The 15,751-nt window shown below is 40.2% G+C and overlaps 1 protein-coding gene across 2 annotated transcripts in view; it reads right to left on the bottom strand.

The window, feature by feature from the left end:
* Positions 1-15,751, bottom strand: part of ANXA11 (annexin A11) — a 36,441-nt gene that overhangs the window by 3,588 nt on the left and 17,102 nt on the right. For both annotated transcript variants that reach the window (XM_075422961.1, XM_075422962.1), the window contains 11 exons: positions 11,139-11,199; positions 9,850-9,962; positions 8,129-8,485; positions 6,872-6,959; positions 6,379-6,473; positions 5,815-5,928; positions 4,593-4,683; positions 4,391-4,470; positions 4,205-4,261; positions 3,211-3,304; positions 2,355-2,450 (listed from right to left, as the gene is read on the bottom strand). In XM_075422961.1, the coding sequence (XP_075279076.1) occupies positions 2,355-2,450; positions 3,211-3,304; positions 4,205-4,261; positions 4,391-4,470; positions 4,593-4,683; positions 5,815-5,928; positions 6,379-6,473; positions 6,872-6,959; positions 8,129-8,485; positions 9,850-9,962; positions 11,139-11,190 (1,237 nt within the window). In that variant the 5' untranslated portion in view covers positions 11,191-11,199. The remainder of the gene's footprint in view (positions 1-2,354; positions 2,451-3,210; positions 3,305-4,204; positions 4,262-4,390; positions 4,471-4,592; positions 4,684-5,814; positions 5,929-6,378; positions 6,474-6,871; positions 6,960-8,128; positions 8,486-9,849; positions 9,963-11,138; positions 11,200-15,751) is intronic.

Here is a 15,751-nt window from a genome sequence, read left to right as displayed (position 1 = left end):
TTTAAGGTCTAATGACCAGATTCTTACATATGAAGAGAAAAGAAGGGCTGGGGAGGTGGCAGAAGGCTTGAAGGAGCACATAGTTAGTGGTGCTCCTGCCTTTTTCCTAATTTGCGAATTTTTAGGCCATGCATCTGCACGGAATGACAAACAAGTCCTACCCTATTACAAGTTGGCAAGCCAGCTATGACAGAAACCTTATCCTCATTTTAAACTTAGTTACATTTTTTTTTTAAGCCACAAAGTTCACCAGGACTCCTGGAAAATTCTTAACATGATTGTTTAGTAATGACTGAACTTTATATTTAATTAGCACAGTTCACTAGAAATCTGAAAGAGTAATATCTAAATCAAATTACTGTCATGTTAATCAGGATAATGAAAGAATCCTCCATCGCACACTAGAATTAAAATCTATATATTGATCCTATGTTGGTTACGTAAACAATCATGCAATCTGTGGCAAACTACACAGAAAACAAACCACGCCTCACTTCTATTTTATAGCTCCTAAAGGTATCAAAAACAATCACGTAAAATCAACACAGAATGAAAGGGGTAACAGCAACACACATTCTATATAGGAAAAAGTACTTTTCTGAATAGGAAAATGTAGATGAGAGATAGCAGTTCACCACGCACAGTTGTCAATGATACGTATAATACAATTAAAAAACGAATGACAAATGAAATGCGTGTTTATCACTGTATTTAGCTAAAACAACACACTTGCACTTTAAGATGTTTGAAGATGTTATAGTAAGTTACCAGTTGTACAATCCAGAAAGCTTTAAAGAAAGCAAAATTAAATATTTTCAATTAGAAACCCTTTTTTTCTGAGAATAAGGTTAACAGAATAAATGATGCTAACGTCAGTGAGTGATTCCAATATATATGTGTGTATATACACATATACACATATAAACAAAAAACCCAAAATAAAATCTGTGCAATAAAGGAGTTATTCAGTAAATATTAATGATAATACTTGCTCAAAAGGCTATTGACTTGTTCACAAGCTACAGTCCAAATTCTGAATCTGTATCTACATGGAGACCTGTGAAGTGACTTCAAAGCTCCATGAAGTCAAAGGACTTCCAAACTCTGACAGTACAGTTTCTTTACCAGGGCAATCTTTTTCTACCAACACCAGGAAATACTTCTTTTCCCTAAGTCTGGTTTTCTAACAATACTTTTTGAGGTGAGAAATTCTGAATCCTGGAAAAGGTCTGCAAATGTATCACACCAACAGAGCTGGACCCAGTTTGGGTCATTAAAAGCCACCATAGCAACAGCTTGGCCAAGAAGAGTAAGAACAATAGCTACGTAGTTCACAGATGCACAGGACAGGAGTGAAAAAAACAGGGCTTTTTAAAATTGATTCCTATTTTGCAAGATTTTGTTAGAAACTTCTACAAAAGAAAAAAATCTGTCGCAGGTGAGCCACATGTTTGCTGTCAGCTTGCTTCCAAGTGGTGCAAAGTACATTTTTCCTATTTATTTCAGGAGGAGGTTTTGTGGTTTTTTTTAATTTGGGGGCTTTTTTTGTTACACCACTTTTCTAGTCACTACTATATTCAAAACCACAGAACACCACTTTTAAAGCAGCAGCTCTAGATACCACAGTAAATTCACAGTAATAAACAGAAAAAGAAATGGAGATGTAAAGCAACAGTCTTGTCTAAGAGACGAGAGACAAAAGACAAGGAAGAGGTCTACAATGCTATCTAGAATAAAACATTGCAAATAAACTACTGCACAACAACTTGAGGCCATGTCCCAACCTCATGGAAACTAATTACTATCTCCCAAGGGGTAACAGTAGACTTGAGGAAAGAGTCTTTACTCTTCAAAAGTACTGGAGGCACTGAAAAAGTAAGATTTAACAAAAGCTATAACCACAGGAAGTGTGGGGAAAAATAACCCCTTTGCAATCACATTTAAGTTTTCTTTCTACTGAAAAGGGTAGAGGTAACTAATTAGAGGGTTAACGCCTATATTTTGCTTGATTTCCAAAGCTGTCCCAAATATTCCATTCTCACTGACTCAGCGATTGGTACAAGTTCTCATCACTTCTTAAAACAATGCCAAAGACAGTTAATAATTCTGTTCCCATTTTAACATGTGAAATTTAACTTCTGCAGCTGCCTGAAGCAAAAGCTGCATCTGTCATTCTGAAATGAATGAAGTGCCCTGCTTTACTAACCACAAGCGACCTCACAGCAAGCTCAACATAAAAAACAGAAAAGTGGAATTATTACTAAGAAGAACATCCTTAGCTGGCGTCACAGATGCCACAATCCCAGGCAGCTGTGGTGGAATACCAGGAATGAACTTTCTAAGACGACACATACCTACTGCCAGCATGCCCTTTTCCAGGTCTCCAGACATTTCACGACATATGCTGTTTTCAATGTCCCGGTTACACATCCGCTGGTACTCGCTGAAGACTGTTAACAGAAGAGTAAAATTTCAGGAGTCAGCCTCACAAAAAAAGGTGGCACTGGTGCATGTGGACGGCTTCATTTTGATTGCAGTCTCAACTTGATACTACGGTATGCTCGCACAAATTTTAACACAGTGTTAGTCTTTGAGATGTTATCAACCATATTGTTCCATTTACATGTCATCATGATCCTTCTAGCTTGCCTAGTTCTGCTGTTATTTTTAAAGGGCTAGACCAAGAAATCCCTGCCAGGGAAACAGTGAAAATTATTCTTGGAAAGATTTTGGTGTCAATAAAATTAAGCAGAAAACATTCAGGCTCTCACACACATCCATACCTTGTTCCTCTCCATATAAATTCCTCAATATGTAGCACACTTCGGTAGTTCTGTGTAGTTACCAGAACACTTCCACCACTATAGACCGATGTAACACCTAATCACTAGTCAGTAAAATGGCAAGGGCAGGACTGCAAGTGTTTTCTGCACACACAAGCATGCAAAATTGAAACAACTCTAGTTTTTCAATTCTTTTATCAGAGAAACATTTGACTAGTATGACCTCTACCTGCTCTGATATTTAAGATGATCATAATGTGCAGCTCTTGTGTACCCTTTCCCTCAGCAGAATTCCCCCTGCTTTTCACTGAGGTATCATTACGCTCATTTTACCAATGGGGGAAATTCAGGAACAGAGCAATGTTGTACATTTCTATCATCACACACGACAGAATGAAGTTACTGTTTATGTAGAGGACACCATTACCTGCTCTGAGGTGGGCCCTGCTTCTTGCGCACAGAATGGCATTGAATTTGGATTCATCAGTTCCTAGGCGGTTCTCTCCAGCTGCATATAGCTCCTAAACACAGAAGGGAATTCACACTTCATTACTCAGAAAAGCAGTAAGGCTGAAAAGCTGAGTTACAGATCTGCTTCCTTACAGCCTCTCCTCCTTTTACATTTATTTCTTAGTCTATGTACTGCCGGAAAACTGGAGCAAGCAATAAATAGCAACTAGTCCCAGCCCTCCTACAATACGCTATGCTTGCAGTCTTGCTAGCTTACTGATGTGTAAGCGCCCAAACACAAGAGCTCCAGATTACTAAAGGAGGGAAATTGTTTAAAAAGTACCTGAAAACTGTTCTTCCAAACAGGGCTTTCATCTAGCTTTTTTTCTACACCTTTAGATATGTTCTGGGACATTCCTGTCTTGTGGCTAAGGCACGCTATGTAGAAAGCTAATTACACTACTGTTTATATGACAGTAGTGTGCTGAAATGATCCAAGGTTTTCTCTGTGCTGAGTGGTGAAATGGAACACACTAAAAACGTAACAGGGCAAGAGGGCCTTATTTGATGAAACAATCCAGAATTCCTTAAATAACAGGCAAAGGCTGATGCACGTGTTGAACAGATTAAAATTTAACCCACACACATATCACTTCAAATCTCTTTGGACCATTCCCTTAATAAGCAGCACGATGGAGTCACCCAACACCTAGAAGAGCCAGAGAACTGACAGAATGAGAGATAAAAAACCCCTACGGACTCTGTTCCCAAGAGCTTTGTCTCTGTAACAGAGCAACACAGCTCTAATGCTCTGTCAGGGCTTTTCACATCACCTCCGTCCACCAAAACATAAGCACTACATCAGGAGAAGCCAAAAGGTGTTCAAAACTAAGAGTAGGCAGAAACCACACAGTCAAATTTCAGTGTATTGAGCTGACTGTACTTCAAAACGATGAAGGATTTCTACTGACCTGCACATCTTTTTGGACAAGAGACATGTCAACAGTTGTACTTTCATCTCTGTTTCCCTGAAAGAATGTGAAGATACAAAAGTTTTACTGGTGGGCTTATTAAAAAAAAACCAAACAACAAAAAACCCCCACTCTACAAACACACACACACAAACCCCAAACTCCAAAATCCTGGCATGCAAGTACCTGAGAAAGTGAAATTAAAAGCCTCTGAAAGTGTCCAGATGTGTCACTTTTTATTGCTTCCTCCAGAGTTTTCTTAAATTCTGGAAGGGAGACACAGTCATGAATAATCATACACCCCTGCTCACTTCCCAGATTCATATTGTCAGTCACTGATTAAGGAAGAAAAGGAAGAAAATTTTGATGGAACTGTAACAAATCTAACCTGCTTTATAGACCCTGCTGAGTTCCTGAATGTGCTCATTACTGCGAGAAGCTAAGATTTCAATGAGACAATTTTCGTCTGTGCCAACGCCCTAAAACAAAGCATAACAAGAAAACACACTCTTCAGAGTCTCATCTCACTTCTGCAACCTAGTACAAAAGAAATGCAATAAAATTATACAATCAAATAAAATTCAGGATATAATCTGGTCACAGGAGAAGTCAAAGCAAGTAGTTTAAATGCTACTTAATGTTTCCAAGACACAGATACGTATTAAAGATACAAATTGAAATTATGAAAACAAAATTTTATTTTAAATTGTCATCCTTTGCAACAGATTTTAGGCATTTAAGAATCAATTTTTTCTACCACTGAAGATGAATTTGTTAATTCTAATAGGTAACTTTCACTAACTAATAGATAGCAGTTGCAATTACAATACAGCTAATACTATTTCATCCTCCTAGCTACTTCAAAATTGTGGCCAAAGAACACAAACATATGTACTGACTCAGTAATGGAAATATTTATTTCACCTTCATTTAAACACTGTCTTGAAATACAAATGTTTGACCTGTTTTTATTTTAAAAACCTAAATGCTTATAAAATAGTCTGATTGCTTTAAAGAGAAAGCACACAATACTTCTTTAATATTCTAGAGAAGGTTCAGTATGGGCTAGGAAAATACAATTTTGAGGTGGAGGAAAAGATAAGAAGGCGGCACACCCTGCCCAAAATCTTTATGAACCTGGTTTGCTGAACTATTCTGGAGCACTGAGTGTAAAGTCACTGGAAACTCTAGGCTGAGTTATTTTTTCATCACTTCCATTACAGTTCAAAGCAAAAACCCAGAAATGAAGGTGCCCCATGCAGTAGCTGGCTTAGAAGAAAGCCGCCTCAGCAGCTTACTCAAGAGTATGTAATAAATTCAGCACAGAGCCTGTTAGCACTCAGTTTCTGTCTTTTTTTGTGTATGTATTCACTAATATATTGTTGTTACAACACAAAGCTATTAAATAGTCTTCACCTTTAACCTATGAGAATGACATTTCTCAATTTTACTATCATATACCTCCAAGAAACAGGGTACAGATCAAACAGTGGCTTGAATATCTGGACGGAGAGGATGGAATGCATGTTCAAGCTTTTAAATGACTACCAAAAATTCTATCAGCTCAAATATTTCCTCTTATCTTATAAGTGTGTATCTCCTACACAAACCTTTATAGCTTCCTTGATTTCATAAGCATCAAACATGACAGGTGTCTTCATCATTGCTAAGATTGTCCTCTCAAAGTTACCTGATAGCTCAGACTTGAGATCCTTGATCAAATCCTAATGAGAAGTAAAAACCAAGGGAAAAAAGCATAAAGATCAAAATTGACAAACTTAAGTACGCAAATTGTGGAGTCTAATCAGAATTCTTTATGCATAAGCATCAATAATATATCTTCAAAGTAAAGCTGTTCCACCTAACAACACTAAAACCAGCATAACATAACATGTACGTCTAGGTAATTAAGGTTCAACTAAATAGACTACACAGACCAAAGTCAAATTAACCATTTAGCCAAGAAACTGCTTTGAATGTTTCATCTGAAACAGTATGGATAAAAGTCAAGAGTGGGTAAAAGCAGAACCCTAAATAGGCTATGACTTGTGAACCATCTTCTCCTTAAGCATCTTCCAATCTTTTTTCCCAAACACTAAGTCTTCTGACTTTCAGTGAAGGAATGCAGGCTCTTACTTCTTCTTCCCTCTGTTCTTGTGATGTGATGTATTTACCTTTCCATACGCTGTTTTGAAGGACAGGATGATCTTCTGCCGTTGCTTGTTCGAACGACTTCCAAGACAATCAATAATCGCCTGCTCATCAGTTCCTGTTCATGTACACAGACACCACAGAATGAGCACGCACATCATGTGAGGACTCAGCCTTCTGTTTCAATTTGACCCTATCTCTCGTAAACCCAATCAAAGGGCATGTATCCCTTTAATCCATCTACAGTATCTCCTCTTGTGTACAACCACAGAACTTCAAGCTCTACTCCCAATCACAAACACAGTAAGAATACAAAAAAAAAAACACTGCACAACCAAATACCAAACTCTTAACGTTGTTTACGCCTACATGCACTTCCAATAATTCTTCTGACAATCACGGACAACCATGCGTCAACTAGGCCACTCAGCACACATGTAACAATGGAGAAAGCCATTGCTGAATCAAAGCTGCAATTCTGCTTTTAACTGAAACGTAAATCTACAGACTGCTCACCGAATCCCTTCATGGCCTTCCTTAAGACTTCTGCATCCTTCAGAGGGTCAAATCCTGGTGCATCGGTAATGGTGCCACGGTTTCCATGCTAAAATCAGACCAAGTTGAGTTGCATATTAGTACTCATCAGTGAAAGACTGTGTTTTACTACTTAGGAAAGATGACCACTATTACCATTTTTTCTTTTTGTTAGAAAAGTAACAGAGAGAACTCAAAAAGCCCCCACCTTAAACAACTTATTCATTTCTATACCCAAATTACGAGAAAATGCAAGGTCAAGAAGGTTCACTGATATTAAATCTGCTGTCCAATTAATTAAGGTTTGATTAAACTTTATAGATAACTGGCAATACTTTGTTAAGTTAGGAAAGCCAAATTTCATTAAATTTGAATTCACGTCAAATCTTTCTTCTTGGATAAGCTGGTGTCCTGGTTCTGGCTGGGATAAGAGTTAATTTTCCTTCCAGTAGCTGCTGTGGTTTGGATTTAGTATGAGAACAATGTTGATAACACTGATGTTTTCACTTGTTGCTAAGAAATCAAGGACCTGAAATTTCCAGTTTCTCATATTCAGCTGATGAGGAGGTGTGCAGGAACTGGGAGGGAGCACAGCCAGACAGATAGCCAAGCTGGCCAGTGGAAATTCTGCATACCACAGGCTCAGCCTATGAATGGGGGCTGGCTGCGGGACAACAGGTTTTCTGCTCTTCTCTTTTCCATGAGTTCGAATCCTCTCTTGTCTGGGAGTCTGAATTTTCCCAGGAGTTTGGTCTTTTTCAGGAGTTTTGTGAAATCCGCAAATCCGTGATTCCCAGGTTCAGTGATCACTGCTCAGGGTCTGATCGCGAATCAGTCACTGAGTGGTGAGAAAACTGTATATAGTTTGTTTTGCATATTCACTGTTATCATTAGTATGTCCTTTGTTGTTTTACTAAAGTGTTTTTATGCCAACCCATGAGTTTCTCCTTTTATCCACTTCTCCTCCCCATCCCACTGGGGGAGGATGGGGAGGGATAAGCAAGCTGGTGCTTAGTTGCCGACTGCCAGGTTAAACCACAATGTGGTAAAACAGTATTTGTTTTAAGTCACATGAGTCTATAGTGCTTGCATTTGGAAAGAATCCATCTCTCCTTAGTCAAACTTCTTTTCATGACTTCCCTTTCCATTTTGGCTTGGTTTACACCTGTATACACAAAGAAAATGTAAAGAAACACATACACGGTCACACCTCAAAACAAACACACTGAATACTCTTACTGTTACGGAAGAGACCGTAGGCCCTGTCGTTCCTGGGTAAGAGGGCATTGATGGATAATTTGGCATGGGCTGCTGCCCTGGGTAAGTTGCTGGTGCTTGTCCTGGATAGGTCATAGGCTGCTGACCAGGCGGTGGTGTGGGCTGGCCGGGCACGGGACCGCCTGGGTACCCCGGGTAAGCTGGCATTCCTGATGGTGGATTTCCTCCAGGTGGAGGATACCCTCCGTAAGAGGGCTGTGGTCCTGATGGAGGTTGCCCAAAGCCACCTGGAGGGACTGGAGGATAACCCCCAGGTGCTGAAGGATATATGCCTTGCGGTACGTTTGTCCCTCCAAAGGTCTCTGCCAGGTTGGATGCCTGCAATGACAGCAAATAAAGCAAGAGACAGGAAGGTGTACAAACGGTTGAGTTTCAGTAATTCACTTACTACAATACAGCGTCCCTCCCCACCAACACGGACAGGTAGTTCAGCATCCGTAGAAGAACCTTGCAGTAATCATGTCTTACCAGCAAGCAAGATGGAAAAATCCTCTATTCAGTTGACTCTTGCTTTACTGTAATCACCAGCTGCCATACATCAAGAAGCAGAACCAACAGACACACACCTGCCACTGCATCCAGCATTACACATCACTGTCACAGAAAAGCACCAACAGCTACACACCTCTTATTCTGAAAACTTTCACCAATTAATCCCAGCAACACAAAACTATGCTTAACCCTTCTCTGTGCATGGCTGCCTTACATGACCACAGCTTCACCTGAGTGCAGAGCACCCTCTGGCTGTTTTATGATGCACTAGGTGCATTAGTAGTTTACAATTAGCAAGAGTTCCTGGACTACATTTGGAAAGATGTCTGTAGAAACTGCCACAAAGATATTCCACTTCACATGCAATATCATCTTCCCATATGACGCGCTCAGGCCCCCTTCTACAGAGGAACCAGAAGAACTGACATTTGATGATTGCAGTGTTCTCAGAAGCTAGTGCTGTGGATATTGCTAAGTGCACCCTAGATAGTTTGTTGCTCATTTTGACTGCTGGGTGCCATCTCACTTTGTTTAATCATTGCCTCAGAAAGGCATCTATAATGCAAATGTCCTCCTCCAAACTGTGCATTCGTTACACAGCATAACAGATTTCTGAAGACTAGGTTGTCAGAAGCATTACTCACTTCTATCCTATGCAAAAAAAAGTTGTATTGGAAACGTCTCCATTTTCTTCAATCAATGTAAAACGTTTTTACTGCCATCTGTTAAACATCTGTGCTTATAAGAGACAGCTTATCCCATATTCTTTTCAGGGATGAGTCATTGACACCTCAAATTACACAGCCTTGTTCCTATGCAGCCTGGCCAAAATACAGGTAATAGGCACAATGTGGACTGTGTTTGCCAAAGTGAATATATTAGCAGTGGATACTCAGTATTCATAGTCTGTTCCTCTACCCCTCTGCACAGCAAAAGCCAAGTTACATTACTTCTACATCCATGACTTTTGAAGATAGGCTCTTAAATCAAGACTTAAATAGTGGTCCGCTTTCCTAAAGTAAGGAGTAGCTTGCAGTAACTGCTTTGTTCAACAGACGATATCAACACCTAAACAGACTATATATGAAGGCACAAAACTCGAGTGATAAACTTCTCAGTGGCAATGCCAGAAACACATCTTTGCACCTAAGGAAGTGACAGTAAAACACATTAAATGAAAAGAAACTCACCATTCCAGCCATGTAGCCAGGGTTGAACTGACTGGCATAGGCAGCCACGTTGTCTAGCCCAATTGGAGGTGGATTTGAAGGTGGATAGGCAGCACCACCCCAAGGACTGCTACCTGAAATCAAACACAGTTGTGCTGAAACAAGAAATGACACCTTTATGAACTTCTTCCTTACTACTTACATTTCTAATGGAATGTCTGTTCAACACAAGCAGTTTGGGAGAAGGATAATCAACTGAAGAGGTGCAGGGTAGCAGTGCAATTATGATATAAAGAGAAGCCTCACTGGATATTTCCAATCATGTTATTGTTGAATCTGTAAGTTCTCATTTAAAACAACTATAAACACATCTGAAGGTTAACATTTCAGAGTTAACACTGTAAACACCATATTTTGACTAGAGAGTAGTTTCTTTTAAACTACAAAGTTATCTGAGTATTCCAGTAGGAAAATATAATTAAATCCTTTGGGGCTGCTAATTTGAGAGATATCTGCAGAGCATGACACAGTACATTTGCAGCTACCCAGGTCACAACACTTGGCTGCACACAGCAGTACAGTCTTGCCTGCACCGCAGTCTAAGCCAGAATACTCTGCTGAGAAATAGGATTTATCCTCCCAGGCTAGTCTGGCTTCTCACTGTACACTGCTTCCCCTTCCCAAGCTAGCTTGCCTAACTCCACATTTCACCATACCCATGTGACTTTCTTTCCACCAACAGTACTAACAACTGTAAACTTCACTACCATAACTATCAAGTTCACCCTGTTACCAAGCAGTAGCTACATATTTCACCAAATTTGTATTATTATAATTGATATCCTTTTTAACAGTCCTCTCCCTTCCATAAACAACCTTCTGTCTAAGAATAGTGCATTTGGGGACAATGTCATAATTAAAGCCCTATTTTTTTGTGGGATATGGTTTTAAATCATGTGACTGATTTCTCCCTGTATTTGTTTTTCTCACCAGCTGTCTTCAAGACTCAGTACTGACAGGACACTCTTCCTTGACAGTTATTGATTTTGGTCAAATTACGACCACCTCCTAGTGCTGTGTGCTTCATTTGAAATGAATGAAAATCGACCTTATACGAGCACATGGCAGAGCACCCATATTACATAAATCAGAATCCCCAGCCAAGATAACACAGGACTTAACAAGAGAGCACAGAAAGCTTCAGCGAGTAAAGAAAACCCTCTGCAGTCTCGTTCTTCATCCATGCCACCTTTCCACTCCAGATAGGACCACCACTGCCATTTAATGTTTACTTCATCTTAACAATTTACCTGGGGCTGCTGGTGGATATCCACCTGCTGGGGGATAGCCAGGGTAACTCATTGCAAAGACCTGAAAAGTACATGCGACAGTTATTTTCTGTAATGCTTCACTAATTACACCACATAAAATTAACAGGCAACATGTCTGCAGTAGCCAGTTACCAAAACATAGACATTAACTGCACAAGTCTCATAGGCTTTTCTCTGGGAAACCTGTTCCCATTTCTTTTTGCTCGACCAATAAACACATTCAGATATTGAAGCAGTTGTAGAGTCACTCCTCAGACTATTTTTCTTATTCAGTGCAGATACTACTTACTGTTCATTTTGTCTATTATGTTGTTAAGGACGTATTACTTGAAAGGGCTTGCTTTATTGCGCTATTAAAGCCTCCAGAAGTTTGCAACCTATACAGAACAGTCTTGTTAATCACGAGTAGAAAATCACCTGACAAAGAAGCCACTGCGTCAAGTGAGTAATTGTATGAGGAGTGGTAGAAGGTATTTAAATGCAAACGTCTGCAAAAGCGCAAGGTCAGAATAGGAAGCAGAAGGGATACACTTCACGCTTATAGCGTTGCATTAAAATCTGAAGGCTTTACTGGAAGGATAAGATCGCTAGAACAAATTGGATCTCTCAAAGTTGACAGTGCCTCTGTCCACGCAGAAGCGCACAAAGTCATTAGCTGTCCAAAACAGAAGTGGAAGTCAAAAAGGAAGGACAGCTAAACGAAAGGCCAAACAAAAATGATTTTCCAGAACACAGAACGCCTTATTTTAAACAGAACAGCTATCAGGAAGAACAACAGAAGTAACTCCAGGAGCATTGTTCCAGATGAATAGAACAGCCACAGTCAGTCTTAACTTTTTCAAGGTTATTTTTAGTGACAATTCCTAATCTATTTTTAAACTGCTGTGCAAACAGTATCCCTTTCCTTTCTTTCCCCTCTGTCACCTCAAGCACCACCTTTTTCATCTGGCTTCTTTTGCCCTGTTTTGAATTTCAGCTGTGGAGTTCTGTTTTTGGTTTGGGTTGGGGGGTGCTGTTTTTGTGGAATTGTTGATGTTTTGCATAATCATGTTAACTTCCCTTTCTGGTTTGCATGGCTCTTTTGCATAGTGGAACGGAAAAATGCCTTTTTGTTTTTTAAACACAATTATGAAATCTTCAATTTATTTAAAAACTGTTTGGACTTCATGGTGCACATACTCATTTAAATTTAAGTAGAGAGAAATGAACTAGCAGAAATTACAATGAACAGAGCAGACTAAAAGTTGTAACCCTACCTTACCTCTACTCCAGTGTGTAAAGTGTCTAACAGATTCAATAAACAAGCAAGCGCTGTTTCTTGGCATTAGAAAAAGCCTGTTCACCAGTAAATCTACAAGGGATGCCCTTAACTGGACAAAAAATAAATCTGTGCATGCAAATTTAAGTACTGCCCTTCTCTTTGTGCCATTTTTTCATTCTCCGTCCCCCGTACGAACAGACATGCGAGGTGGGGCCAGCCAGAGGTACAACCCTTACCACACCACTACCCCCTTTTCCGAGGGGTGTAACAGAGTTAATGATTTGCCCAGCTCCACACACGAGAAAACCAAGCAGCATGCACAGCTGGGAAACCTGCTGACATTATACAGGATCAGACTTTGCATCAGTAAGCTGTCAGTCACAAATGGCTAGATTTAAACCTCAAGAAAGGTCTGGGGAAGTCAAAGCCACCCACAACCATCATGGCCCAATTCTGCATACTCAATTGTAAGAGCAGACTATAGATTAGCTAACGTGACACTGTTTATAACCAGATTACATCTGCAGGGCAAAGGCTCACAGAAATTTTTACATCATATCAGACGTTTACAAGATGCTCTCCGTAACACGGTAAATGTTTTTCCCGCATTCCCTTCAGCCTTGGTTTCCAATGTCATCTTTCACTGCAGCACTGTCTAGGAGTTTTGGAATAACCTAAATATCAAGGCTGCTACAACTGAAAATACAACAAGCTTTTGATTATACAAGCAATTCTCTGTGTGACTAAGCTCTATGTAATTTTTCATTTCATATGCAAATACAGTGCCTAAGACCTACAGCACCAACTCCGGCATACAATTACTGTGCAACATAGACAAGGCAACACAAACTCCACACAGAGCAGTCATCAGGGAGATCAATTTCATTTTTCCAGGGGTGCCCAAAGCTCATCCTACATTCAGATTTGGTTCCTATCTATACCCCTTTTTAATGCTAGAAGCTAAATCTTGGGAAAAGGTCTCACGGTCATCCCTGCAGTTCAGCAAAATAATGGATTTTTGCTTTTGAATATTCACGGTGCTAAATAAAGAGCAAAAAGTTATGGCAGCAGCTGTGTGGGGTCTTTTTCAATGCTCTAAAGAGACAATGTTCCAGCCTGAACATCTTCAAAATGCCCCCACACTTCACTGCAACTTTACAGAACTTCATAAGTGAAACACTTTATTAAAAAGTAGATGCAAATTCAGGTGATAAAACCCATTCAAAGAGCACTTGCAAGATCCCAAGGGAATCACAACCACTGGAGGCAATGCCTGCTGCTACCCACACAAGCACTGTTAAGACCCCAAGCTCATGCAGCCAAAAAGCAAAAATTCAACATTTCTGATTAGAGCTGAAAGCAAAACATGTATTCTCCTCCTCTGCCGGAAAAAGAGCAGGTGGCCTCCTCCCTCTGGGTGCTTCGCCATGCTCCTAACAGGCTGCACACAGGCATGCTTGGGTGCTGCAATGAGTGGGAGGCCCCAGCCACACGTTGGGATGGAGTACGCAGCGGCCGGAGAGCCACACAGCTGCCCGCTCCGCGCCACTGCTGCCTCCAGGCAGGTATGGGTGCATGGGAGAGGAGAGAGGCCAGCAAAAAAACAAACAAACAAACAACAAAAAAAAACAATTTAAAATCCAGAGAAGGCAGCCTGGCACTTCAGAGCCTCACTACATCAGTGATTTGCTTTACAGAATAAAATGTAGCCATGGTACTAAAATAATAAAGAATAATTATTACTCAAAAAACAAACAAAAAACCCTGCAACTCAGATTCTTACCAAGCATAACACTTTTTAGTTATTGTGTACATTTTTGATACACAAATTATTACAGCATTGACATGAATTTTTTTTCCTTCATGTGCAACCATAATCTGTATGAATTTATTTATTTTTAGCTTCACCTGTAAATACAATAGTGACAGGACACTCCCCCAAAAAAAACTATATGATGCCTTTTCAATGAATTTTTAGGTACAAATTTAGGGCAAAAAGGCCTGGGTTTTTTTTTGTGATAGAGGGTGGGGAGCAATGGGACCGGCGTTGTTTTTCTTAGCAGGGTTATTTGCTTGCTTTTAATCCCATGTAGAACGTTCCTTTCAAATTGAAAAACAATTAGAACAGCCTTTTGGTAAATAAAGCTGAGGTCAAGGAATAATGGCTAACTTCATTAACAATCTGAAAAAAATGTTATGATGCATATAAAAATGTTCTGCCTGCTTCTTTTGAACACTGCATTTATCCAGGACTTTTCCACAGGGAAATTTTCCCACACCGGTTTGATTCCAGGCTAGATCCACAAACACACCGACTTCTCGCGTTCAAAAACCTCCCTGATGACCACCTTTTCCCTACTTCATTGAGGCTCTGCTCTCCATTTTTCTAACTTGGCAAATATCTACCCCTCTGAGTTAATTTTCCCCACCATTCCCACAACCTCATCTCCATTTTCTAAGCCCATCTTCTCACATTTCTTCTGCTACATCCACAGCATTTTACTGGAATTGCTAGCGATGAGCAGCGCTTGCCTGCTGACACAGGCCGGGGAACAGGAGATGCAGAAGTCCACCCCGCTGTGCAAATACTGTGTGGGAGGACGCAGGAACAGCAAGCTCTGTGTTTGTTCAGCCAGAAAAGCAGCAGTGCCCAAGAGCAGGGGAAAAAATCCCAACAACCAAACCACACACAGAAAGCGGGAGTGCCTCGAAGAAAATACAGAACAAACACTGTTAAGGTCCTCTCCCCGTCCCCAGTGTTCACCCTGGAGGTCCACCTCAAAACTCTAAATAAAGATCTGAGGTTTTACTCCCACAGCGGACACCGCTATCTTGCTTCATGTTGTGAGCCACGAACCACACAGGCTCTCGAGCATTCTCCTGCCACTTTGGCAAAGATAAGAGAGAAGACACCTGTTCATAAGAGATTAAATCCGTGACATACTTTCAATAGGAATCTTGAAAATATGCTCCTCTAAACCACAGCACGGCAGAAAAGGACTACAACTGGAGATCTTTGTAACAAAAATACAATTTACACAATGTTGGCAGAGGTAAAGCATAAAATGTTAAGGCTGCCAGAAAACTTTTGTTTCAAGGTGCCACAGAAATAAGCTCAGCAACTGCATTCACGCTCATTCCTGGAATTTATTTAACGGCTGCTGTTCAGGCTCCAGCTACACCAAGGTCCAATAATTCGAGGGCAAAAAAGGACGAAAAGAGCATGACCTGTATTTGTTCAAAATAATTTGCCTAATTATGCCCGTTTCTCAGGGAACACCAAATAAAGTTAAACCCTTGGCCTTTACTCCTCCTCCAGGTTAATGAGCAG

This window comes from Opisthocomus hoazin, chromosome 6 (genome assembly GCF_030867145.1).
Source record: "Opisthocomus hoazin isolate bOpiHoa1 chromosome 6, bOpiHoa1.hap1, whole genome shotgun sequence".
In the NCBI taxonomy this organism is placed as follows: Eukaryota; Metazoa; Chordata; class Aves; order Opisthocomiformes; family Opisthocomidae; genus Opisthocomus; species Opisthocomus hoazin.
The sequence above is the reverse complement of the archived record's forward strand: the minus strand, read 5'-3'. Positions and strand labels throughout refer to the sequence as shown.